Source organism: Cydia splendana, chromosome Z, assembly GCF_910591565.1.
Source record: "Cydia splendana chromosome Z, ilCydSple1.2, whole genome shotgun sequence".
Lineage (NCBI taxonomy): Eukaryota > Metazoa > Arthropoda > Insecta > Lepidoptera > Tortricidae > Cydia > Cydia splendana.
The window spans coordinates 2595060-2622865 of NC_085987.1; the positions used below are offsets into that span (position 1 = coordinate 2595060).

General features: G+C 38.7%; 2 protein-coding genes across 2 annotated transcripts; one reads left to right on the forward strand and one right to left on the reverse strand.

The window, feature by feature from the left end:
- Nucleotides 1–5586: 5586 nt before the first annotated feature.
- Nucleotides 5587–26771, reverse strand: LOC134804389 (ectin-like). Its single transcript, XM_063777427.1, has 7 exons — nt 26662–26771; nt 22130–22273; nt 19913–19991; nt 14714–14863; nt 6666–6795; nt 6447–6536; nt 5587–5975 (listed from the first exon to the last, which is right to left on the reverse strand). The coding sequence occupies exons 1-7, from the start codon at nt 26757–26759 to the stop codon at nt 5788–5790; spliced, it is 879 nt and encodes a 292-aa protein (XP_063633497.1). The 5' UTR covers nt 26760–26771; the 3' UTR covers nt 5587–5787.
- Nucleotides 8495–12684, forward strand: LOC134805016 (uncharacterized). The gene is made up of 3 exons (XM_063778300.1): nt 8495–9594; nt 11203–11352; nt 12667–12684. Exons 1-3 carry the CDS (start codon nt 8530–8532, stop codon nt 12682–12684), a joined length of 1233 nt encoding a protein of 410 aa, XP_063634370.1. The 5' UTR covers nt 8495–8529.
- Nucleotides 26772–27806: the final 1035 nt, after the last annotated feature.

Sequence of the window (27806 nt, forward strand, 5' to 3'; positions counted from 1 at the left end):
TTGATTATGTTTCTACAAAATAAATAAACTTTTCTTACATGGACAACGGTAGCCAATGAAATATTTAACTACAATATTACAATTTATTCAGGCTAAATCACACTGGCTTTTGAACAAAAAAATATAAAATTATAACTTTACCCACCATGTTAACACTTGGTGGGTAAAGTTATAATTTGTATTTTTTTATTTATTTATCGGATTTAACAGTACTTTGCCCAAGAAAGTACCTATTAGGTAATTAGAATCTCGTCAACAAGTAAACACAACCAATCAATTAAAGAACATGAAAATGATTTCTATTATACATTGAATTGAATCCATTCTTGACTAGGTAGGTCTTGTTATTTCTCATCACGTCGGTTTCCACCCAATGTGTTAGTTGACGGTAATTTAAAAAAGTGTTATTATTTGGCACAATCTAATACTGTTTAATACAACGGATGAGAGTTACTTGACTTATTATTGTCTATATGTTGGTGTTACGCCTGTAGGTACTTACTGTTAGTACTATCAACATGAATAATACATACTTAAACATAAACAGGAATAAAATTATTAATATACAAATAACGTGAAATAGACTATTACTGCCCCGGGGAATCTTTTCCATGGATTTTCATTTGACTTACCTAAAGTTTAATATTGATTTTAACAACACTAGTATTGTTACTCGTTTTGACGGCTACGCTACGCTTTGCCCCAAGGTCAAAGTTGATCAAATTCATATTAATATAATCTTATTTTAATTATACAGTATAGTATTAAGAGACAAGAGGCGCCCTCCAAACAGATCTTCAAAAGTCTATGTGTCGTACTACAACCACAATGCTTTAACAACATTTACAACTAGTTAAGCCGGCTAGGTCTAAGAGTGAGTCGTGAAATGTAAATTGTAGATTAAGAAAGCTCTATTTTTAAGTGCTCTAATATTAAGCTCAATTATTCTAAGCAGACTATTCCGCAAAAATGCTTGGAGAACTTAATTACAAAATAGGCCTTGGAAGCTTGTAGAGGCTTATCACTTTACATTGTACTAGACTATTGGCTTGAAATACAGCAAGCAACGGAAATTTTAAACGGATATAGATGTCATATACAAAAGAAAAAATGACCAAGGCCTCTAGTGTCCATGGCTGGAATACATACATTTTCATATTTTTTCGAGAAAATTAACAACCCGGGTGCAGTACCGTCTTTACCATAAGGGGCCCTACACGGCGCCCGGCCCAGGGCCCCCATCCCCAGGGGGCCCCGAAGGACAGACAGTAACAGTATGTATATTTGATTACCCATAATAAATAGAAGATCATAGTAGAAAAATGTTAGTTTAATTAGCATGCTTTACTTTCCAAAAGGGCCCCAAATTCTTATGTGCACAAGGGCCCCAGCATATTTTACGACGGCCCTGCTCGGGTGGCCGAGTGGTTGAGGCATCTACCGCGAATGCAGAGGTCGCCGGTTCGGTTCCAGCCCCGGGTACTGGAAGCCTTGGTCACTTCTTATTTCGTATAAGAAATCTATTTCAGTTTATAATTGATTAGTACTTAAAATAGTGTTTCTAATTTCATAAAATAATTTGATTTGTGCCCTAGTAACGAAAATCTTAAAAGTAGTTAGGTACCTACCTACTTGGTTTTAGTGTATTGGCAGGTTCTGGATCTGGATGGGATGTCTATTAGCTTAATTTAAAACGCGTATTGCAAAGATAACATTAGTAACAAATGTAACAATAGTATTAATATTAAGCTAACAAGGTGTTAGTGCCTATATACAAGATAATTAAGCATTAAATAAATATTAATATTTAATGTGGATAACCCTCTAAACGGGTAAGAATTAAAAGAAAATATTTAATTACAACCAATTCAGATAAAGATGTACACATTTTAATTATAAATTTGCCCATTTTTGGTAGGTTGATTTATATGTATTTGTAAAAAAAATCGAAATACAATTAATATTATATGATTGAAATGAAATGAAAAATATGGGATACCTAATGTCTATTATTATCAAATATTGTGTAGGTAACAATTTTGTCAGACTACTTGGCGGGTACATTGTAAAATGTACCTAAAAGTGTATTATTAAGATCCTAATTATCATTTTTGTTATCACTCTGCGGCTAATGGTTAATAAATTATAAACTTTATGTATATTTTAGACAAAAATATATGTTGTTACAATTAATTACAAAATATTTTTGCGATATAAATACCTATATGCACCAACTATTTGCAACATACATTTCAAAATGTAATGTACTTAGCATGTAATGGCATGCTATTAAAATATACCTATATGCCTGGTACTAGTAGGTATTTAAGTCCATATTGTGGTATACAATCCGAGGCAACTCTGCAATTGATTTCTTACTTATTTCTATCTCTTTTTTCTTCTGTAAATTTAATAAGCTAATAAAATTAGAAACCACTTACAAACTTAGCAAACACAAATATTGCTTTAATTTAGGCCGTTTAATATTAGTTAGCCGTATATTTTTATCGATTTATAAGATATGTTCTTTTAATACCTTTAGAGTAGTACGTCTAAAGATAACTCAGCTCTCCTCACTTTGTAACTTTGAAATTACAAAGTGTGGAGTGCCACTTAAAGGTAATCATGTTCTCATGGGAATTAGACGATTATGCTGGCACGTCCACACCCTGTCACTGCAAAAACTACGCAGAGTTAGCTTGGCCCGACTCTAAAACTTCACGACATCTAAGTATACATATTTTAAATAGTATCAAACTCAGCTGTAATTGTAACATTTTATATACCTACCGAGTAGGTATATTGGATCATTAAAAAATATGTTAATCTGTCATTATGCATGTGTGTCATATTAGGTATTTAATACATTTCTGCTAGTAGAGTGAAATTACATTAATTTACTTCAAAATGGATACTCAGCTTTTCTTCAATGAATATTTGCATAATGATAATTTATGTAGTAATAAATTGTACATTTATTTATCATGCATGTCTCTTTCTAGACTAAACTTACGCATTTTGAGCTGACACTGCAATAATCATCTTTGCCCACCGGTGCAAAGTTACAAAAACTCGCTAGTGTAATCCGGTAGGTAACAAATATTTTCTGTCTAATATTTTTATTAAAAAAAATGTTACAATAAGAGAGTTAAATGTAAGTATTAGCAGTTAATGTGATTGAACTATTTAAAAAAAACAACGTGTTGCACTCCGGGAGTGCCGGCAGAAGTGAAAACTCAATGACATTGTAACAGTTTTTCGATCAGGTCACGTGTCCGTCTTACGAAGCGTCTTACGTCTTACGCTGTCGCGAGTTTAACATTTTTTCCCCATCACAAAAAGTGCACAGCGCCGCTAAAGAAGTTTTCACTTCAAAAAAAGACGTTGCACATAGCAATCTACCACCTATCCTTTTCTACTACTATCAGCTCACTTTATTTTGCTAAACTCAATCAATATAAGTCTAATTTCAAATACGAGGAAGCTAGGGAAACTATTCAATTTAAAACAACCATCAGGGAAGACATTGCCACAATATTAAGATTAATTTACAAATAATGTAACATGGTATATAGCTCACATACTAGCTAGCTAGCTTACTAATGAAATACTGTAACACGTAATAACTACGCAATGTAAAAAGTGGTGTCATATTGACGTATATCTCAGGACGGGCCTTACGGGCACTAAAAATGGTACTAGTTCAGCGGTGTCGCTCACGAATTCAAGCCAATCATGCAGTCTAACGCAACTAGTTACGACCGTTCGCGTGCGTGATGCGATCTCATCAACCAATCACGTTGTAACGGTGTCACACCGCTGTACTGGGCCCATTCATGCCCCATTCTTTTTGCCCGTAAGGCCAGATCTGAGATATACGTCAATGTGTCATAAGGTATGTGTTACCGAGCCATAGTAGCTACTTAGTCATGCATCAATAGTAGCGGGTGTAACAATGCGCCAAAAATATCTGCCAACCTCGAATAGTTTTCCAAATAAAAATAAGTAATATCTCTACGGTTCGCTGTCCAAAGTATTTATTATAATAAAATTGTACCGTCTAATTGTAATTGTTTTAAATATAGAGACATGTCTAATTGCATATTTTTGTAGTATATTTGATTTGATGCGTAGTTTGTTCCGCTATTTTTGATGTTAACTGATGGTACCCATGGCCCGAATTTCACTCCGTTTTTTTTTAAGTATCATTTGGACTCCTGAGAAATTTTAACTGGTAGTATATGTATATATACGTAGGTATACTCGTAGGTGTTTCTTGCACCAATTTATTAAGGGCTTGAGCTTAAGAAGTTAAACCGGTAGTCTTCAAGTTATATGACTGCGTTCAGCCTCAACTCCGTCAAGCTTTTCATGCATTTAGTATGATTTGATGGAGTTTAGACGCAGGCACAAATCTTGAGACCCCTTTACTTTTCAAAAGATACTATATTTTCATAGCATTAGTAGTTAAGAGTTTTTTTGAAATACTTATTTGCCCTGTTTTCTTTAGCTTGAGGTTCCATATATTCTAACGAAATAATGTATTAAAAATCTTGCTTTGCAAGTTTGAATGAACTAAAAGTTAATATTTTAAAACGGGTTAACCCCGTTTGTATAATGAATTATTAATTCATAAAAATTATAAACTTCCACTTATCATAATTAATTAACCTCCGTATTCATAATAAGGGTTTACTAGCGCTTAGATCACCCTTAGCCCATAGAAGCCACACCAAACGTAGGCCAAAAACCAACACGTAATGTAGGTACTTTATGCACTCTATTTTAACTTTTTCGGTTATTAATAGTTTAGAAATAAATAAATAAAAGCTTGTAAAAAGGACGTGATTGTAGATGAGTAAAGTTAATTTAGTACTAAAAGATCACCATACAAAAAAATACTACAGAAACATAATAATCGTTCAACGCACGAAATTCTTACTCATCGACTGCACTTTATGAATTTCATGCGTTTTATTTAAATACTTAAAAAAGTGTAATTATAGGTAATGAAAATTTGACTTGTAATTATAGGTCATGAAATTACCATGATCACGGTATGAAGTCTATGCTCTAAGTGTACTCCTTTTTTACGGACGGTATTTAGGAACTAAATCATCATATTATGGACAATATGGACAGATATTAATTTCATCATTTGGTGGAATTTTATCTAAGCTAAAAATACCGCTTACATTTAAAATTATATTAGGAATAAACAAAATATGATGTATTGACTAATGTTTACCACATTTCTTTCTTACTTTTCCACAAAATATTTATAAAGGATAGGCTCCGCCGGAACTGGTAACATCTTTTGTCTCGTCGACTGATATCTCTGAGATATCTATGAATATATTTAACTATGACCATTAACTTTGCCCTTCCGTCCTTACGCAGCACATAGCAAAATACATTAATAGTAGTATTTTTAAAGTGTGTCTTGTCTTGTCTTGTGTGTATGTTCATCTAGTTTTGAAAAAGTTTACTTTTCTCTACAGAAAAAATCACTATGTTCCATTCACTATGTTGGCAAAGCTAGGCCAAAGGGCAAAGTAATACAGATTTAGTGCATTATTATTTTCCATAATATTATCTCGGAAATTTTCGTATGTGTCATGCTAGTTCAGTCAACCTCATTACTTTTTGTACCGAGACTGACTGAAATAGCAAGACACGTTCGTAAGTTTCCGTGAAAATACGATGGTAAATAATGATGCACTACATCTGTACCTATTTCTTCATCCTCACGTCAGCCTGAAACCTCCTACCCTTTATAGAGAATTGTCAGTGCTCCGGTATGGGGACGTCGGGCATGTTCTCGGGCAGCGGTGGGAGGACGTTTGTCTCGAACTGCCCCGAGTAGTTCCCTGGAGGCGAATAGTTGGCAACGACGATCACTTTGCCCGCGCGGGACCGCGCTTTGCCAACGCCGAAGAATCGAGTCGCCACCCATACCATTTGAGTGAAATGACCTATAAGGAAACGAATATAAAATTATTTTTTGAAAATTTTTAAAATAACATGAATGACAGATAATGTAGTGCATAATTTGTTTTCCATCGTATTTTCTCGGAAACGTTCGTATTTTGTCATGCTATACTTACTTCGGGCAACCTTTTTGTACCAAGACTGACTGAAATAGCAAGACAAGTTCGTACGTTTCCGTGAAAATACGATGAAATATAATTATGTACTACATCGACAGATACCCTTTGGAATTTTAGCGGTTCGATCGGTCTAACACCAGGATACTGGAAGATCCCAAATCCGAATCTGATCAGTGGCAGAGTGATTATTTCCATTGTATCTTTAAAATAATAAGAAGTTTTTTTTTAATTCTTTGAGTTCACCACTCACCGTAGACCTTATCTCGTAGTAATAAGATTTAATTCATGTAAATTTTTCCATACATCTTACATGAAATTAGATAATAAATAGCGTACCTGCATTGACGTTGGCATGCAATATATCTGCTTCTTTGAAGAAGCTGTACTGACGGACTGCTGCGTACCAATACGACGATACTTCTTGTCCTGGGGAAATACACACGCATTTAGAATATAGATACAATAGGGTCATTGCGATATTTTCATTTTTAATTTGCTACTTGCGAAATGCCACGCTGCACTAAGTATATGACACCTACTTATTTAACGTCATACCTGTGACGTCAGGCTGCAGCGCGCTCACCGGCCGCTGGTAGAGGTTCTGGCCGACGTCCCTGTCGTTCCTGTAGCAGAATTTGTTGGTGTGAGCGAGATGGTTAGCCCAGGCTTGCGCGTAGTCGCATAGCTGAAAAAAAAATAGAATACTTAAACATTATACAGTTTAAAAGCAATCGGATAATATCAGATTTAAATATGTGAAAAATCATAGAGGCCTGCTACTTACACTTGAATATTATGTGGGTCTCCGGTGGCCAACAAGAATTTGAGAAACAGCTTTTTTTTAAATCCTAGATAAGTACTATAATTATCCCAGCTTGTCTAAGCAATATGCCATTTATAGTGTAAAAGAAGGGTGATTGTCTAAATTGGCGAATCGATGTAATGTTAGCTCGAGCAACACGGAAGGGAGGCGGCATTCGCACTATTTCCCCTCTGCCTAGGTACGAGATCAACTGATCTAGCGCGGGTAATAAAACTAGTCCAGACGCGCGCGTGAACACAGCAGCAGAAAAAATGCCTGATTGCTTGGTTTTTTGTTGTAAAAAGAGGTCGGAGACATCAAATTTACAAAAAGGTGTTACATATCACATGTAATATATTTTTTTTTCATATCATACGTTTAATTACATTTAAACACAATTATTATATTTTAGTCTCATGTAATTGTTGGATTTATCGATTTTGCTCGCCCAGTACAAATTCCGGATCAGTCGAGCGACAAATCCGACTTCTCATCTGTCAGAATACAACAAAATACTTCGACGAAAATGTGTTAGTGTGCGTGTTGTGACACTTGTGACTCGTCCGTACACAAAAAGAGATCGAGGTTTGCAAGATTTGTCTTTGACATGTGTCATTTTCTATGTATTTGTGTCGTCATTACAGATTGGATTTTGTATGTAAGTGTGACTGTGTACACCTTTCCCCCCGCAAAAAATGCCAGAAAGATTTGTACGGTAAGATATCGCTTGGGCCCATCCCTTCCGATGTGTCGGAAGCCGGTGTTGCTCGAAGAATGTTAGTATCTGACCGCATAGCATGACTTGCGTTGTTACGAGAGACTTCAAGAATGGAGACGCGCGCGACAACGCAAGTCATGCGAGTCTGGGGTGTACAGTCGCCCACACTGTTAACTGTACATCAGTGGACCTTATGGCTTTTGTAATATGGTCCACTGATGTATAGTCAGGAGTGTTGCTGTGTGTACAAACATACTTATAACTTGCTACGCTCATTTTTTGTGGGTCGCTCGCGGCCTGCAGTGTGGAGGCCCCTCCACACTCGTGCGCGAATCGCGGCGCGAAGTCACGAAAGCGAGTGTGGAGCGGGCTTCAGGATATGAGGTACCTCCGGGGCCATGTAGAGCTGCGGCGCGCCGTGCCGCTGGCGGTACACGTTGTGTCAGCACAGGCACTCGGTGATGAAGTCGCTGTCCTGCCAGGCTGTGACTCTTGGCTAAGTGAGGAGGTACCTCCGGGGCCATGTAGAGCTGCGGCGCGCCGTGCCGCTGGTGGTACACGTTGTGCCAGCACAGGCACTCGGTGATGAAGTCGCTGTCCTGCCAGGCTGTGACTCTTGGCTAAGTGAGGAGGTACCTCCGGGGCCATGTAGAGCTGCGGCGCGCCGTGCTGCTGGTGGTACACGTTGTGCCAGCACTGTAGGTACTTGTATTTAATGGTCATTTGGCAAAGGTGGGTAGCATCATACTCGCATACAATAAACCAGTCTCAGCTCGGTGGCCGTGTTTGATTCACGACTCCCAACTGCGTACCTTGACATGGCGCAGCCGGTACATAAGTAAAATGATATTTTTAGTGTTTAAAGAAAGTGGATTTCGTTTGTTTGGTACGGCTAATAAATGACAGACAGTGAAAGTGAGCAGTTTGCCGATTCTAGGGAGGATATCTTCGACATTTCTTTAAAAATGGAGTCAGTTTTACAACCACCACCGCCATTTTCGTTCGAGAATAATCTAGTGAATGTGACTTCCGGAAATCTAAGTACTGAGTGGGACAATTGGAAGAAATCTTTTAAAATCTATTACGAAGCATGTGAACTTTCAGCGAAACCTAAAAAAGTGCAAGTCAATATATTGTTGCATGTAATCGGAACCAAATGTCGAGAGGTGTACGAGCAATTTACAAACGACGACACGGATACGGTGGACGGCTTGCTAAAAAAGTTTGATGCGTTTTTTGTTCCGGTAAAGAATTTGGCAGTCGAAAGGCATACATTTTTTAAAAGAGATCAGAAGGACTTAGAGTCAACCGAGCAGTACATTTTTGAATTAAATAAAATAGCTGCTAAATGCGAGTTTGGAGATTTACGTGATGGATTACTGTGCAGCAGGTTCATATGTGGTGTGAGAGAAGTGACGCTTTCGGAACGGATGCTGAGGGAACCGGACATTACATTAAAGAAAGCAATGGATATATGCAAGTTAGCGGAGATGTCAAAAATGCAGGCATTAAATATAAAAACAAATAGTGTCGAACAGCACGTACACGAAGTTTCACAAAACAATAATCAATCGGGAACTACAACCTGTGACGTGCATGTAGTAAACAGACGTTATGCCTCAGCCGCCATAAACCGCCCGCGCCGGCCGCCACACACACCGATGCGATCAAACGCGCCCAGCGGTGCTCGGGAGCATCAGACATATCATAACAGATCGTCATTTTCCACTCCTAACCCCAGAGAGAGGACGTTTAATCGTTATAACAATTCATCACCGCAAGCAACGTCAAGTGAACCGCAGAGAACTTTTAACGGCTGTAGTAATTGCGGTCATGCACACAGAAGGATGGAGTGCCCCGCGTTCGGAGTACGGTGTAACAGTTGTAATCGGACGAATCACTATGCGAGAATGTGTCGATCGTCGCGTCGAGTGTACGAAATACAGGAGGACTCCACCGATCAGGTAATCGCTCAAGTTAATAATGTTAACAGTGACTGGTCAGTAAATTTAGAGATAAACAAAGGGTATATTACCTTTAAGCTAGATTCTGGAGCGGAGGTAAATGTGTTGCCTAAAAGATTTTTAAGTAAAATCCAGTTATCAACCGATGATTTAACTAAAACATCAACAAAGTTGCGTGGCTATTCTGGGGAAGGGATTACCGTATTGGGAAAATGTTATTTAAAAGTATCTTGCAAGGGAAATACACATTTTTTGAAATTCATAATTGCCGATGTAGATTCGTGTCCGGTACTTGGTAGGAGTTCATGCGTGGAATTAAATTTAGTTAAACTAATTATGTCTATTAGCGAACATTCACCAAGTGAAAAAATATTAGACGAGTTTTTGGACATTTTCGAGGGTATGGGTTGTTTGCCAGGGGAATATAAAATACAATTAAAAAATGACGTTTCCCCAGTAGTCCACGCTCCGAGAAAGCTACCGTTAGCATTAAAAGATCAGATAAAAAACAAATTGGATGAGATGGAAAGGGAAGGTATTATTTCAAAAGTAGAAGGCCCAACAGATTGGGTCAATAGTATGACTGTAGTCAAAAAGCCAAATGGTGATTTGCGCTTATGCCTGGACCCCCGCGATCTAAATAAAGCAATTAGGCGCGAATATTTTAAACTACCAACGTTTGAGGAAATTACGGCGGAGTTGTTAGGTGCGAAGTATTTTAGCACATTAGACGCGAAACAAGGCTTCTGGCAGGTAAAACTACATCCAAGTTGTACAGACCTTTGTACTTTTAATACGGTATTCGGGAGATATAAATTTTTAAGGATGCCGTATGGAATCTCCTCGGCATCTGAAATATTTCACAAACGGCTATATAGTCATTTTGATGATATAGAGGGTGTAGTGTTATTTGTTGACGACTTGTTAGTGTATGGCCCAACTAAGGAAATTCATGATCAGAGATTAAGAGCGGTGTTGAATAGATGTAAAGATATTAACATAAAACTAAATAGGCAAAAATGCAGAATCGGCTTAACCGAAATAAAATATCTTGGCCACAAAATTGGCAGCGATGGCATTCGTCCGGATGATTCTCATATATCAGCGATTAGGGATATGCCTACGCCGCAAAATGTCAAAGACGTGGAGAGATTTTTAGGTCTTGTAACTTACGTTAGTAATTTTATACCCAACTTCTCTGAGAAGTCTGCCAAGTTAAGAGAACTTTTAAGAAAAGACATTGAATGGCACTGGGACAAGAATCATGAAGATTGTTTTAAAGAGCTACGAACGTGTTTAACCTCTTCACCAGTATTGCAATACTATGATATAAACGCACCAGTGGTGATTTCTGTTGATGCGAGCAAACATGGCTTAGGTGCTTGTTTACTACAAAGGAATTTACCAGTTTGTTACGCTTCCAAATCATTAACTAAGACAGAGCAGGCATACGCTCAGATCGAAAAAGAGCTGTATGCTTGCGTCTTTGCTTGCGAGAAATTCTATACATATATATATGGTCGAACAAACATAATAATAGAAACCGATCATTAGCCACTCGTAAACATAATTAATAAGCCCCTTGCCAATGCTCCAGCACGATTGCAGAGAATGTTGATGCGTTTATATCCATACACGTTTACATTAGTGTACAAGCCAGGCAAATATTTGTATATCGCGGACGCACTATCGCGTGCACCTGCACCGAACGCAGGCACGCCCCTTCCCCCGCTCGACCATCTGGAAGCGCAGGCGCAAGTATGCGCACTCGCGGCTAGTAATGCTTTAACCGACACACATTTATTAGAGGTGCAAAGGTGTACAAAGGAGGATAATGAGCTTCAAAATTTAATAAAAGTAATTAAACGCGGTTGGCCAAATGAAAAGGATAAACTTAACGATACCTTAAAATGTTATTGGAATATTAGAGACGAACTTACTACTGATTTTGGAATGGTATGGAAGGGTAATAGGATTGTCATACCGAAGTGCATGCGACACGATATGTAAAAAAAAATTCACTCCAGTCATTTTGGATTAGATAAATGCAAACTTAGGGCTAGGGAGACAGTTTACTGGCCAAATATTAATTCTCAATTACAAGACTATCTGTCTAACTGTCAAGCGTGCCTCACCTATAAAAAACTAAATTCGAAGGAGCCTCTGATTTCACATGAAATACCGAAAAAACCATGGCGTAAAGTAGGCGTAGATATTTTTCATCTAGCGAATCGATCGTATATACTTGTTGTAGATTATTTCAGCAAATTTATAGAAATAGCGAAATTACAAAGTTTACAATCAGAAAACGTAATTTCTGAACTGAAATACATATTTCGAAGACATGGCATACCGAAAATTATAATGAGCGATAATGGACCAGAATTTTCCTCTAACCTTTTTAAGGAGTTTTCTTTGAATTGGAAATTCCACCACATCACATCATCCCCTGGGTACGCACAATCCAACGGCCAAGTGGAACGATCCATACAAACAATGAAAAATATTATAAAAAAAAACTAATTTTGAAGGATCAGATTTAGACATTGCGTTATTAGAGTATGCATGTACACCGATAAGTAATAATTTACCGTCACCAGCAGAGTTGTTATATAACAGGAAACTTCGAAGTATAATACCGCATAAAAGTAACCCAACGGTACCTAAGATAAGAACACAACAAGAGTATCACGACAGATTAACACAAAGACAGGGAATTCAAAAACGTTATTTCGATTTACGGACTAGAAACTTAAGCCCCTTAAACATTGGACAAAAAATTAAATTAAGAAAATTTAATAGTTGGGTTCCAGGTATAGTTCACAGCATTTTGGGGCCTAGGTCATATCTGATCTCAATGCCTAACGGTAACGTTCTGCGACGCAACAGGAGACATTTAATTATAGACTCATACGAAAGACCAGAGCCTACATATTTTAACCTAGATGATGACGTAATTTCTCCCCCGGTAGTTACGCAACCACAAACAACATCCAGCTCCAGCCAACCGGTTGTTCAGTCAGCTGATCAGAATGTGCAAACTAATATGTTTTATCGTACTCGTTCCGGCAGGACAGTGCGACCTCCTGATCGGTGGGGATACCCTCCACATCCACCGCGGTCAATCGTGTCACGTGAGCTATCAAATTAAATATATTATATTAAGAATTATTATTAAGTATCATAGGTGTGTATCACACTACGTGTGCATGTAATTCATAAAAGAATTAAATGAAACAATAATGTAGTTAGTTTCAATAACTCTGTAATGCTATCATAAGATAAAACTTAGAAGAAACCTACTTCACAAAGAACTTGAGTAGGTACCTAAGCATAAAATTGTATCCATCGTTTATAAAACTAAAATCAAATAATAAAATAATAATGATGTAGGTATATTCTAACAGCTTATAAATCATCCTTCAAGCAGGTATGCCAAGAACATTCTTGTGTTAAAATATATGTCATATAAAAATTAATTATTATAAAATTCAATAGGTATTTAATGTTGTACTAACACCGCATGATAGTCAATTAGTCATGTAATTTTAATACATTTCTATCACTAAATTTATATCATCTTATTTTAATGTAAGAGATACTCAAGTTTAGAATAGGAATAAGAAGGATATTACCAATCAAATTGGCATGTAATAAATTTCTAATTCATCAAATTTAATTACCTTCTTCTTGCATTTGTGTAAGAAAGATGGACTAAATGTTATTTTAGTTGTAGTGTTGCAATTGTTGTTGTTTGTAACTAATATAGGTATATTACATTATATAGTCATGTTGCTGTCATACAAGTGTTTACGAACAATAACAGTAGGTACATTACTACATATTATAAGTATCTATAGGTTAAGGTGTGTGTTTAATAATCCTTTTTGTCCATCACTAACCGCTGTAAGATAACACGCGTGTTAATGCAAAATAAACTTTCTGGCATTTAGATAAAGTTTAAAATTGCGAGTCATCTGCGATTTCTGTGGGGGATGGAAAGGTGGTTTAAACATCTTGATTTTGTATTTTTAATTATTTAATTTTTCAAAGAAAGAGGTTGTAGGTACTTGTATTTAATGGTCATTTGGCAAAGGTGGGTAGCATCATACTCGCATACAATAAACCAGTCTCAGCTCGGTGGCCGTGTTTGATTCACGACTCCCAACTGCGTACCTTGACAAGCACAGGCACTCGGTGATGAAGTCGCTGTCCTGCCAGGCTGTGACTCTTGGCTAAGTGAGGAGGTACCTCCGGGGCCATGTAGAGCTGCGGCGCGCCGTGCCGCTGGCGGTACACGTTGTGCCATCACAGGCACTCAGTGATGAAGTCGCTGTCCTGCCAGGCTGTGACTCTTGGCTGAGTGAGGAGGTACCTCCGGGGCCATGTAGAGCTGCGGCGCGCCGTGCCGCTGGCGGTACACGTTGTGCCAACACAGGCACTCGGTGATGAAGTCGCTGTCCTGCCAGGCTGTTACTCTTGGCTAAGTGAGGGGGTACCTCCGGGGCCATGTAGAGCTGCGGCGCGGCATGCCGCTGGCGGTACACGTTGTGCCAGCACAGGCACTCGGTGATGAAGTCGCTGTCCTGCCAGGCTGTGACTCTTGGCTAAGTGAGGAGGTACCTCCGGGGCCATGTAGAGCTGCGGCGCGCCGTGCCGCTGGTGGTACACGTTGTGCCAGCACAGGCACTCGGTGATGAAGTCGCTGTCCTGCCAGGCTGTGACTCTTGGCTAAGTGAGGAGGTACCTCCGGGGCCATGTAGAGCTGCGGCGCGCCGTGCCGCTGGCGGTACACGTTGTACCAACACAGGCACTCGGTGATGAAGTCGCTGTCCTGCCAGGCTGTGACTCTTGGCTGAGTGAGGAGGTACCTCCGGGGCCATGTAGAGCTGCGGCGCGCCGTGCCGCTGGCGGTACACGTTGTGCCAGCACAGGCACTCGGTGATGAAGTCGCTGTCCTGCCAGGATGTGACTCTTGGCTAAGTGAGGAGGTACCTCCGGGGCCATGTAGAGCTGCGGCGCGCCGTGCCGCTGGCGGTACACGTTGTGCCAGCACAGGCACTCGGTGATGAAGTCGCTGTCCTGCCAGGCTGTGACTCTTGGCTAAGTGAGGAGGTACCTCCGGGGCCATGTAGAGTTGCGGCGCGCCGTGCCGCTGGCGGTACACGTTGTGCCAGCACAGGCACTCGGTGATGAAGTCGCTGTCCTGCCAGGCTGTCCGGATCTCGCTCCACTGCACCACCATGCTCACTGGCTTCGTTTGGAGGACCTGCGGACGAAGGGCCAATAAGTACCTACGTTGGAAATGTCTCCCTCTAACAGGGTTTTTCGTAAATCATTTACCAATAATACCTAATAACACTGCACCGATTTGATCAGAACAAAGTTAGGGAGTGTCATTATAAACTTCATGTTTTTAATAGAAAGACATTAATGATGTCATTATAGGGACCGTGCGCGTTGGAGGGTCTGCCATCTTGTTGCCTGAATCAGAAACATGTGCACATGTACATTGCCAAAGCAAGTGCTACCGTCTACCGTCTTTGTGCATAGTAGGTTCTGCCATCTTGTAGGCTACATCGGAAGCATAAACATTGCAAAAGTCATGCAGAGTTATCTCGGTCCGACTATACTCTACTTTGATTTTCATCAAAACTCTTTCTTCAAGTTTAATCTTTCTGCGTAATTGTGCCATTTAAGAAAGCCTTGACTCGACCGCCTGAAGCGGCTCGGCCGAGGGTCGCTCAGGGAAAATAGCGCGCGAAAACAAAGGAAATGAGGCAAGCAGCTTAAGGCACGAGCTATTGGCGGCTAGCTTCCCACCCACGCGATATCTGTATCATGTATTTGTATCATATCGCGATTTCAGCTAGGCAGTTGAAATTATCACAAATGATGTATTTCTGTTGCCGCTATAACAACAAATACTATATACTATAACCCTCCTTTTGCGTTGCCGTAGTCGGGTAAAAAACAGAATATAATAAAAATTTAAGTGGGGCTCCCATACAGCAAACGTGATTTTTTTGCCGTTTTTTGTGTAATGGTACGGAACCCTTCGTGCGCGAGTCCGACTCGCACTTGGCCAGTTTTTAAGTTAATATATTTTGGGCCGGTTGCACCAATCTGTTTGTCCTTCGAGCAACACGGAAGGGAGGCGGTATTCGCACTATTTCCCCTCTGCCGAGGTACAAGATTAGCGCGTCAATCTAATCTAGCGCGGGTAATAAAACTAGTTGCACTTGGATTTTTCACTAGACTGAGTCCAGATGCACGCGTGAACACTGCTGCACAAAAATGCCTGTTTGCTCGGTTTTTTGTTATAAAAAGAGGTCGGGGACATCAAATTTACAAAAAGAAAGTGTTACATTTCACATGTAATATTTTTTTTTACATATCATACGTTTAATTACATTCAAACACAATTATTATATTTTAGTCTCATGTAATTGTTGGATTTATCGATTTTGCTCGCTCAGTACAAATTGCGGATCGGTCGAGCGACAAATCCGACTTCTCATCTCTCAGAATACAATAACATACTTCAACGAAAATGTGTTAGTGTGCGTGTTGTGACACTTGTCACTCGTCCGTACACAAAAAGAGATCGAGGTTTGCAAGATTTGTCTTTGACGTGTGTCATTTTCTATGTATTTGTGTCGTCATTACAGATTCGATTTTGTATGTAAGTGTGTGAGAACTGCGACTGTGTGCACCTTTCCCCCCGCGAAAAATGGCAGAAAGATTTGTACGGTGAGATATCGCTTGGGCCCCTCCCTTCCGATGTGTCGGAAGCCGGTGTTGCTCGAAGGTTTTGTCATTTGTACTTATGAAAAAGTTTTATAGTAAACCGCCGCGGCGCGCCGAGTGACGTTGATCAGTCTGTCAAGTGCGGATGGGGCAACTGGCACTTCGAAACAAAACCAAAAACAGTAAATTAAATGAGTTCCGCTCCCTCTTGTAATACGAACCGCACGAAGCTCGAGAAGTTCATTCATTAGGTTCGCCGTAGTCAGCCGAGCGATCCAAGTGTTTTCGCTAAACTTCGCCAGCATTCTGGAGTTACCTGGCCGCGTAGCCAAGATGCCAATCGCTCACGCTCCGTAGCGATCGAAACGCAACTGTCACTGTCGCACTAATATGGAAGAGTGATAGAGAGACATAAAGCTTTTCGTTGTCGAAGCGATAGCGATTGTAACCTTGGCTAGGCAGGCTGCTCCCTGATGTATAAAATACATAATATCAAAGTCTGAACTAAAGGCCAATTTTGAGTTTCTAGGTCATACACATGTTTTAGCAAACTCGTTCGCGTCTTTCCTGTAGACGTCGCAAATTGAAGGGAACCTAAAGCTAATTTTTACGGGGCACCTTTACAGGCGGGTTACATTTTTTCAGTACTTGAGACTCAAAAAACGGGATATCTATGTACCAGAGTCGTTAACTTTGATTGATTGTCCACAGAAATGACCTTTTTTATAAGGTGTTCGGACTATTCGCGTCTTTCCTGTAGACATCGCATATTTAAGGCAATCTAAAGCAAATTTTTACGCAGCACCTTTACAGGCGGGTTACATATTTTCAGTACTTGAGACTCAAATAAGAAAAACGGGATATCTATGTACCAGAGTCGTTAACTCCACAGAAGAAGATTGTCCACAGAGGTGACCTTTTTTATAAGGTGTTCGGACTATTCGCGTCTTTCCTGTAGTCTACGCAAATTTAAGGTAATCTAAAGCTAATTTTTACGCGGCACCTTTACAGGCGGGATACATTTTTCAGTACTTGAGACTCAAATAAGAAAAACGGGATATCTATAGGTACCCATGTACTACTTAGACAGACTCAGCAGACTCTATACCTACTTAAATTAGGCTTGCCCGAAAAACTCCAACAACAACCTTTCGTGACCACTTTAGGTAACCGGTACGGCTACCACCAGTTTTGACATTGACAGATTAACTCGCGTCTACGTAAATTACTTTCTATACATCTCGCTTGCACTAATATGCGAGTACGAGCGAGATGCATAGAAAGTAAGTTACTTAAACGTGAGTGAATATGTCAATGTTAAAACTGGTGGTAGTGCTTCTGATGGACGTCCGGTATTTTGTGCAAGTAATCTAATAGGAGCCGATTTGTCAAATTAAATTGCTGTGTATTTATTTGGGTTGGTGCCGGATAGCGTAAGCCTTGGCTACGAGTACAAGCTTGTTTGTTAACATATTTCATGGCTCCTCTACACGAGGGTCAAACAGATCACTGTGTTATGTCTTTCCTGTAGACATACACAAGAGTTAAGGGCTATAAAGGTTAATTTTCTTATTTAACCCTTATCCACGTGAAAAGGTCCTCCTTTTATTTAGAGAACTATGATAAAATCATTGCTTACATGCCCACAAGCTGTTAACTATAGCCCACAGGAGAGAAAAATGTGCTGTTCGCGATAACACACTAGTTTTCTCTCCTGTGGGCAATAGTTAACAGCTTGTGGGCGTGTAAGCAATGATTTTATCATAGTTCTCTAAATAAAAGGAGGACCTTTTCACGTGGATAAGGGTTAAATAAGAAAATTAACCTTTATAGCCCTTAACTCTTGTGTACGTCTACAGGAAAGACATAACACAGTGATCTGTTTGACCCACGAATGGCCAACGCCGGCCAATCCAAGGGACGCATTTATGCATTAGAGGGAGCAAGTGATATTGCTATCTCAGTCTACGACATGCATGGCATGGCTGCGTCGCTTGGATTGGCCGGCGTTGGCCATTCGTGTAGAGGAGCCATCAGCTTTTAACTCAACTTGTACAGTGCAGCAGTGCAGTTTAAAATGAATGTAAATCCATTCGTTTGAGGAGTTCCCTCGATTCCTCATGGATCCCATCATCAGAACTGGGTTTTGACAAAAATGGGACCAATCTGTAGGTATGAATTGCATACCTACAGAGGAACTCCGTGAATATACTTACAATCAAAAAAAGAACTTCAAAATTGGTCCAGAAATGACGGAGATATGGAGTAACAAACATTTAAAAAAACATAATTATAATACCTACCTACATAGGAGAGCAAAATTATACTATGATGATTTCAAAAGTGTCCTCTTAGAGCAAGACGATAAGCTCCGAGTAAAGCGATAGCTGTGCCCTGTTTATCAAAAACTTGTAACTTGTAATACAAGTGGAAGTCCCTTTCTAACAAAAGCTGTCAAAAAGGGACTTCCACTTGTATTACAAGTTACAAGCTTTTGATAAACAGGGCACTGGTCTTTACAAACAGCTACGGGGGCTTTTCATATGAGTTGATGAGTTCTTCATTTCCCGCTACCCTAAGGTTGTTTGGAAGAGATCCCTTTTTAGCGATAAGACCGCCTATTGTTATGTAAAATGTATTGTTATTGGACCAAAGAATATTTACTTGACTTAAAATACATACTTAAACTTGTGTAGAACGTTAGAACGTCACCAATAATCACATGCTATACGTTCCAGCCTATTCTGGTGCAACGAATCCAATCGATCGTTCAATCGCCGCAATGTATCAAGCCGTATGCGGTATCGTTGCTTGTATAGCTCATTTGCGAATCTGAATAGGTTGGGAAGTAGATCACGCCCTTGACCGCTCCACAATGCATCGCACCGGCCCGACCTTCCGCGAACGGGGAATACGAAAATTGAAACATTTCCGTGATATTCCAAATTCGAGGGTCGAGGTAAGGTCGATTGTACTCCGCACTCCATCCGAACAATTTACTTCCTATAATTGGTTTTTGTGTCTATTTTATAGTAGGTATTTATGTGCCCATGATGCGCCCTAACGAAAACACGATTTATTAAGGTTTTAAGTTAGCTTGATTAATAAATCATATGTGAAGATTGCGAATTTGTCATTGTTTAACTACTATAATTTCCGACGATTTAGATTTAGACGATTTGTTATGACACTGGCCGTGGTCTTCGATAACTGTAGATGTACTAGGTGTCTAAATTTCTTCAACAACCCGATGGAAAGAGACTGAGATTACTGAGTAACAATAAGTAGTTACCTATTTGTTTTACAAGGGGGCAAAGTTGTTGTTTAACCGCTCGTGCTAATATTGATACCCGAGCAAGAGAAAGATTCCAAAATTGAACCACGAGCGCGACGATGGTTGCAAGTCAGTGGACGGATGTGTTTCGCATGTGCTTGAGGTACGTTGAGGTGATGGATGGTAATTAAAAATATTTTTTAAATTATATTTTAATTGTACTGTGCTTTTAGTTTATATTTATAAAACTGATATGCTGTATTACTTTTTTGTAATAAATAAATAATACTGTACCTTTTGTAGTAGTTTAGGCCTGTTGTCCAGCTTCTCCGGTTCGTTGTCCACTACTTCGTTGTTGTTGTGTGCTGCGCGTCTGTAACAACCGATTAATATCACACTCGAGAAAATTGCAAGTTGGTATCGCCGAAGGTCTAGCCGAAGAGGGGCATACATTTTATGTATTATATTTTTCTCCGGGGGGAGGGAAGAATGGCAGTTGTTTTCATAAAAACTAGTGTTGCCGCCCATGCTAAGGATTGGCTCGCAGAGCGGAGCCCGTGCTCCCTTTTAGCGAGCTGTAGTGGAAAACCGGCCAGCGCTAAGCAAAGCCCGTTATCAAGCAGTTCTTTGAAAATAAGGGCTCGTAAAATACGTTGTTACCTAGGTACTCTAATAAATTCGCCTTTAGGACGTAACTACGTCGTACCTATCGTTGAATCATAGGTACAGCCGAGGACATAAATATGTATACATTTTTTCACCTTATTTCAAGGGGTTAAGGTGAAGAAATGTATTCATATTTATGTCCTCGACTGTACATATTACTTGTATCATGATTAGTATAATTTTCAGAATTATAAAAGCTTAGGTGAAGTTGGCAACGGGTGGAAAACTTAAGGTATTATAGACTTTTTATTTATTTTTATTTTAACCTTTTGAACGCCAAACGGCGCATCCATTTGCCGTGTCACTGACGCCACGGGGGTAAAATTTAGTTTTGTGAATAATTAATGCCAACCTAAAAGTGGGGTGTTTTTCAGTAGATTTTCATGAAAAAACGATCGACGTCAAATGCCGTCTTGGCGTCGTTGTCACGATTTTGCGTTGACGTCAATTGCCGTATGTGGCGTTCAAAAGGTTAAAACTATTTTTACGTAGCTCTGTTTAATGTGAATTTAATCGACATCTATTTCTATAGTATAGACTCGATAATTATGATTTTCAAATTTTTCTTGGTCGAAGTTGGGCACTAACGGTGAAGTTAAGGTTCCCCTACGGTAGATAGAGGTAATTATCTCAACCCTAATTTTGACACTAAGAAAATGGTTCATTGAGCTCTTCGCCGCTCTGATATTATCTGAGGCCCTACCGCGAAACACAAAAATCCAAATTTCTTTACCTGCCTCTCTATCACTCTTGCATAAGTATTCGAGTGATAGAGAGGCAGATAACGAAATTCCTAAATTCGTTTTTCGCGGGAGGTAAGTATAATATGCCCTCTGATGGAGACCTGCGATTACGTCTTGCGCAACATCTATTCTGCCACGATTCCACTAATCGATGTCATAAACACTACGAATTGCTATTTAAAACAATATATGTCTTATAGCAATCAGAATAAAATAGCATTTTGAATGGCAATTTAGTGTTATGCCACGCTTCCTCTTTGCCGGGGCATCAGTGCACGCGATAGATTACCATATTAAAATACTCTACAAATCATTTTTATTTCCACTTAACTTCCCTAATTTAACTTAAGCTATGACATATGTACATATTACACCTAATCAGAGCTCTATGTATGCTGGTTTTCGTTCAAACACTTAAGACATTACGTTTGCTTCGTAGCAAAAGTAGTTTGTGAATTTCGGGCACATTTTACCAAATTACTATTCGGTAGAGTCGCTTCGAAACTTGGTAACGAGTTTGGATGTAAATTTGCTTAACTCTGTTTAATCTCACGAACGTGCGGTGTGTAGTGGTAAACAGTTTTAGTCCGCTGATACCTACGAGGGGTCTAAAAGTTTGAGAAATGAAAATTACTATTTTTTATTTTTAACAGTGAGGTCGGGACACAAATATATCTAAATCTACAGAATATTTTTTAACTTTGCAGTCAAAACGAGCAAAAATTGCGTCTTTAATTTAATCATCGGTTACAAAATTTTCTTCTCCGCAACTCCCTCTTCGAGAGAAGTGACGAGGTCATCATCTTCCTCGCGTTGTCCCGGCTTCTTTGCCACGGTTCACGGGAGCCTGGGGTCTGCTTGGCAACTAATCCCAGGAAGACGAGACGAAGAGAAGTAAAGTGTTGCAGCAGTGCTTACTTGTGGTGCAGCAGTGCGGGAGCAACCTTCCTCCGCAGGTTGTCCATGGCGGCGCGCCGCATAGCGTCACCAATGGCGCGCGTGGGGGCAGTCGGGCTTTTTATAGTTAGGTGGTTTTAATGTAGTAAATAGAGAAGTTTAGGAGGTTCCATCTATTAAGACAAATGAAGTGTGGTTCCCTTACTTGTGGTGCAGTAGTGCCGGGGCAACCTTCCTCCGCAGGTTGTCCATGGCGGCGCGCTCCTCGCGGCGGCGGGAGGGGGGCGGCGCGCCGCATAGTGCCACCAATGCCGTGGGGGCAGTCGGAGTTTTTTTGTTTGCCAGCAACCTGCGTGAAGAAGTTGTAGTTTTAACCGTTTGTTTTGATCCACAGCTTAAGAATCAAGGCCGAATCCTATTAAGGCCCAACATACAAAAAAAAAGACCAAAATTTTAGTTGATATTGCCCAAAAATTGGCATTGCAACGATCAAACCAATGCAAATCTAAATCATGTTCAATTAGAACAGGGTTCTCTGTTAAACTTATGGACCATAGTCGTAGTTTTACGGTTTCGGGTGGTATGGCTTAACGGCTAAAAGATATTTGTTACGGTAATGTTGCGCTCAGTGTCGGAGTTGGCAGTCAATCTTATTTTTATTTTCACCGCAGAGACATCTGCAACTGCATAGCGCCGCGCCGACCTTTAAGTTCAAGGGTAGGTACCATTACCCACCTTATTACAAAAGGCATAAGGACCACCGATGGACAGTTAACAGCGTTGCTGTTTGTTTGTACTGACGTGATACAGACATATATCTTATCTTAATAGCTCACGCATCGCACCGAACCTTTGCGTGTCAACATACGAGTAGTAACTTAGATTCAGCTACCGACTCTAACAAAGTTTTTTTATAATATAGGAGGCAAACGGGCAGACGAATCGTCTGATGGTAAGCGATTACCGTCGCCAAAGACACCCGCAACACCAGAGGGGTTATATTTAACCCTTCGTATGCCTTTGTCAAAAATTTGCTACTCAATTACTTACCTTGAAATTGTAAATACGAAAGGTTTTTATAAGAGCGCTACTGTCCCTTAAGATGGGAGTACGCTCTTTTCTTGAAGGTCGTAGCGGTCCGGTACGCAGGCGACAGTAAAGAGAAACCCGAATTGTTAACGTTACTGCTGCTATTTAAGTTTTAATGCCTCGTGAGTAGACTTATTAATTTTATTATATTTCAGCATTTTCTTCAGCTCCTGCAACTAATTGTAGACCTTACAGAGGTACGCAACAGCATCACACAAGCGTCCGTGTACCTCATGAAACAGGGTTTAAAAATCGTCGAATCAATCAAATTGAGAACTACGAACCTTTTCCTCAAGCAATAAATGAGTTGAAATCATTTTATTTTCACAAGCCTGCTTGGCGTCGTGAGCCGTGCTGCCCTAACGGTTTGTGAACAACACACTGATATAGCTCCTCGCCATATAATAATAATAATAATATAATATGTTTATTGCTTTCATATTGGTGTTTACACAGATGTTCTTAACTAATAATGTTTCACAATATGAGACCCTGTAAGGGTATGGCAATTTTATCTAACACTAACACATAAAACAATTATAACATACAAATTACAGAATACACAAACAAATAGTAGTCACAATATTTTTTTTTATAGTATAATATATGCCTATTTATGGTATTTATTATCATCCAAATATTCTTCTATAGAATAAAAACAATTACAGTAAAGGGCCATAAAGTTTGCACATCGGAATTTCGGCTTCGTAGAGCGTTGTCTCTTTCATTCTCGTTGCCTCCAATATTCTCTTTCTAAATACCGATGTGCAAACTTTATGGCCCTTTACTGTACTTATTAAATAAGTCTTCAAGCAACCTACAAATTTGACATATTTTAATTCTTCCGCTATTTCTTTAGGAAGACTGTTAAAAATTCTTATAGATATGCTATAGGGGCTTTTATTACTCATTTGTAAATTACTGGCAGGAAGGGCAATCTTATTTTGATTTCTTAAGTTCAAGTTACTAGTATGACGGTCCTTAGTTTTCATATATAGGTCAGGATGTTTTCGTACAAATTTGCATGTTTCTAAGATGTAAAGGGATGGTAAAGTTAAAATATTTAATTTTTTAAAGTAAGGTCTGCAACTTTCTTGATTTTTTATGTTACTTAATATTCTAATACACCTTTTTTGCAGTATGAACAAATCTACACTATTTGTGCTGTTACCCCATAATACAATCCCGTATTGGAGCCATGTCTGTGTAAATGCGTGATAAGCACTAAGAGCTGTTTTTAAGTCTGAAGTTTTTTTAATATTTCTGAGGGGATAAGCAAAGCATGATATTTTTAAACTAATTTTATCTATGTGTGTTTTCCAATTAATGTTTTCGTCAATATTTATACCGAGGAGACTACAGTTTTTTATAGGTAGAATTGGGTTGTTGAGGTAAGTAAAATTAACATTTAATGGACTCCGCTGATGGGGTCGGAATTCGAGTAAATTTGTCTTTTTTAAATTTAGTTGTAGATTATGGTCGGTGAGCCATTGTATTACGGTATCAAGATTACTATTTAATTTATGGGTTAGATCATTGCTGTTTAAACAAGAGAATACAATAGAAATATCGTCGGCATATAGGAAACTTTTAGTATATTCGGTGTTTATTATTTTTGCCAGATCATTTATATAAATTAGGAAAAGGATGCAGCCTAAAACACTGCCCTGCGGAATAGAGCAAGATATTGCCTTTTCTTGTGATAATGTTTTATAAAGAGAGTTAGTTGCTTTGTTAAAATAGTCTATTTCTACATATTGTATCCTATTTGTTAAGTATGACTTGAACCAGTCATGAGCTGTTCCACGGATTCCTATGCCATATAATTTATTTAGAAGAATATTATGTTGAACGCGGTCATAGGCTTTACTCATGTCAAGTAAAAGCCCGAATGCATATCTCTTACTATCAATAATATTAATAACATCATGCATAAATTTGTGAACGGTTAATACTGTACATCTTTTCTTCCTAAAGCCGAATTGACTATCATCTATTATCTCGTACTTATCACAAAAAGCTGACAGACGTTGAGCCATTACCATTTCAAAGATTTTTGAGATTGTCGGCAACAAAGCGATGGGCCGGTATTGGCCAGGGTCGGTCAAGTCTCCCGTTTTTGGAACTGGTTTAACAATTGCTATTTTCAAGGCATCAGGGAACTTTCCAGTTGAAAATGATTGATTTATTAAAAATGTCAATGGTACGATCAATTCGCTGGCACATTTTTTTACTAGAGATGGTGGAATTTCGTCTATGCCAAAGCTATGCTTATTTTTTACCTTTTTTATACATTGTTCCATTTCTGTGTGCGTCACAGGTGATAGAAAAAGAGTATTGCAAGTAGGACTGAGTACCGGGCGACCACTTGCTTGTTTATTGTTCATGTTAAGCCCTATTGAAGAAAAATATTCATTGAACTTGTTTGCTACGGGTAGTGGTGCATCTGTTTGTTTTCCGTCGATTTTAATTGAAATGTTTTTCTTACTTTTTAATTGTAGTTGGGGTTTTTTAGCCTGTTCTTTTATGATTTTCCACACAGTTTTGATTTTATTACTTGACATCTTTATTCTTTTGTAGTTATAGTTTTTTTTAGCTAGCGTGACACTTTTCTTTAATATTTTTGCATACGTTTCTGAGAATTTAATTAATATTGGGTCATTTGTTTGATCTGTAATATTCTTCAATAATCTTTTGTGTAGGCAAGATTTCTTAATTCCCGGTGTTAGCCATTTTTTTTTAGAGTTCACTTTAAATTTAATTCGCTTTTTTGGGATACATTGATTTAGCAACATCTTTATTTTATTATTAAATTTATCATAATTTTCATTAACTGTAAAATGAGGTGAGAGGATAGAGCACCAGTTAACCTCCTGTAATTCCATTTTTAACGATTGAGTATTTTTCTCCGAAAACAAACGCTTGTTTTTTTATAGTAAATCCTCACTATAAAAATATCCAGTCCACTAAGTTATTTCTGATGTTGGTTATTTTTTTTACATCGCTATCTTTGCGTCTATACCTGCTTCACAGGTACCTAATGGCGTTTGGAGGTGGTTGTTTTTTTTCGTAATTTTATAGCTTCATCAACACCACTTTAGGTACCAATAATTGTGATTTCCAAAAGCAAGTATAGCTCCCGATTCATATGTAATTTTTTTGTTAATCTCTATCCTCAAACGACTAAGAAACAATTATTACGTCTTGAATTTAGAACCTTCTATACTCGTAAGTATTATCTAACCCTTTTCTGTATGTCAACTAAAATTATTTGTTTAATTTTGAACTTTAATAACTGTCAATAGAGTTGAATATTATAACCGCCGTATAGCTTCATATGCACTAAAGGGTTTCAAAGTTCAAATAAGAATTTGAATACGTACGTTTTATAACACACAGCCTTACAAAAAGCTGGTGATCCTTTTGAAGTGGACATACAAAATGTTTCATTCTTGAAGTGCAATCTTTTTTATAGGTAACTTCTAGCAGCCGACAAGTCAAAACTTACCAAGACGATTGCAATTTTAATTTGTCAAAATAAAGATAAAAAAAATAGAATGGAACGGGATACCTTTTTATAGGTCTCTAGGCGGCTAGAGGATAATACGAGGAACATAACATAGTTATAACATTAGTTTCGTACATCACCTTTTAGACACAGGCACTGGTTTCGCCCTCGCATGTTGATCGTCACGGGCGAGCGCCGACTTGAGCGGCACCAGTTCGACGTCGCGCGGCCGTGACATGCCGCGGGCCCACTGCCGGATACCGGCGCCTGACACTGGGGTGCGCTCTGATACCAGATACCGGGAGATATTGATACTAAATACGCAGACACCTAAAACCCATGTCATTATCATCGGTTTGCCGTTTTTCCATCAATTGCGGTCGTCGCAGCATGTCTTTTCCCTCCATACCTCTCTGTCGTTCGTCATATCTCATCATTCACCTTCTTTCTTTTCATATCATCTCTTACACATACAATCCACTTTTTCTATGGTTGGAAGTGTGACGTGTCGAGAATGGACAGAATAAGGATATATATAGTAGGGTTAGTAAGGTCATTTAGCATGCACTTTAGTCTCAGGCGATGCCGCTTGGCACCATTGTTCCTTAGGTCAAACAAAGTTGATTTGGCCCGGTAGCCAGGGGGTGAAAGGGTCGGCTCCCCAGGTCCAATCTATGCTATAATCTTTCCTAGTCTTAGCAACTAGGGCAAGTTATATATCATTTCGTATATATTAGTTATGATATTAGGGACGAGAAATTCATTTTTGAAATAATTATTATGCCTTTCCATACAAAAAAAAAATATTTTTGTACAAAAAATGAAAATGTTATGTAATTTTTTGTGACAACTTTGGATGTTACAATCACAGTGTGGCGATTTGCACTAAATAAAAATATGGACGATATAGCCCATGTATTCTTTATTCTGGAAAATATCACTTTAAAGTAGGCATTCATACATTTTTTCGTAATAAAAAAATAATTTATAGCGCGTGGCGGTAACGATTTCCATACAAATGGAACTATGCCCAAAGTCAAAGATTAAAAATGTTTACTAAAACACTGAATTTGGCATTTTAAAAGTTTAAATATAATGTTTTAATACTTTTTTCATGCGTTTTTGCCCTTTTTTGGTACAAATTTGTTGTTTTTAATTTTCTTCCATACAAACTTTCTCCCCCTTAAGGGTAGATACTTTTAAATTAGTTTTTATTACTAACTTATATCTTTTTTAATTAATCGATGTTCAAATTTTCAAATTAATATAAAAATAAATGTTATTT

Coding starts and splice junctions, on each gene's coding strand:
- LOC134805016 (XM_063778300.1), top strand. CDS start 8,530: ATGACAGACAGTGAAAGTGAGCAGTTTGCCGATTCTAGGGAGGATATC. Junction 9,595..11,202: donor AGGAGGACTCCACCGATCAG/GTAATCGCTCAA, acceptor GCACGATTGCAG/AGAATGTTGATGCGTTTATA.
- LOC134804389 (XM_063777427.1), bottom strand. CDS start 26,759: ATGTCACGGCCGCGCGACGTCGAACTGGTGCCGCTCAAGTCGGCGCTC. Junction 14,864..19,912: donor GGCCTAAACTACTACAAAAG/GTACAGTATTAT, acceptor CTTCGTCCGCAG/GTCCTCCAAACGAAGCCAGT. Junction 5,976..6,446: donor GCATGCCAACGTCAATGCAG/GTACGCTATTTA, acceptor GTTTCCTTATAG/GTCATTTCACTCAAATGGTA.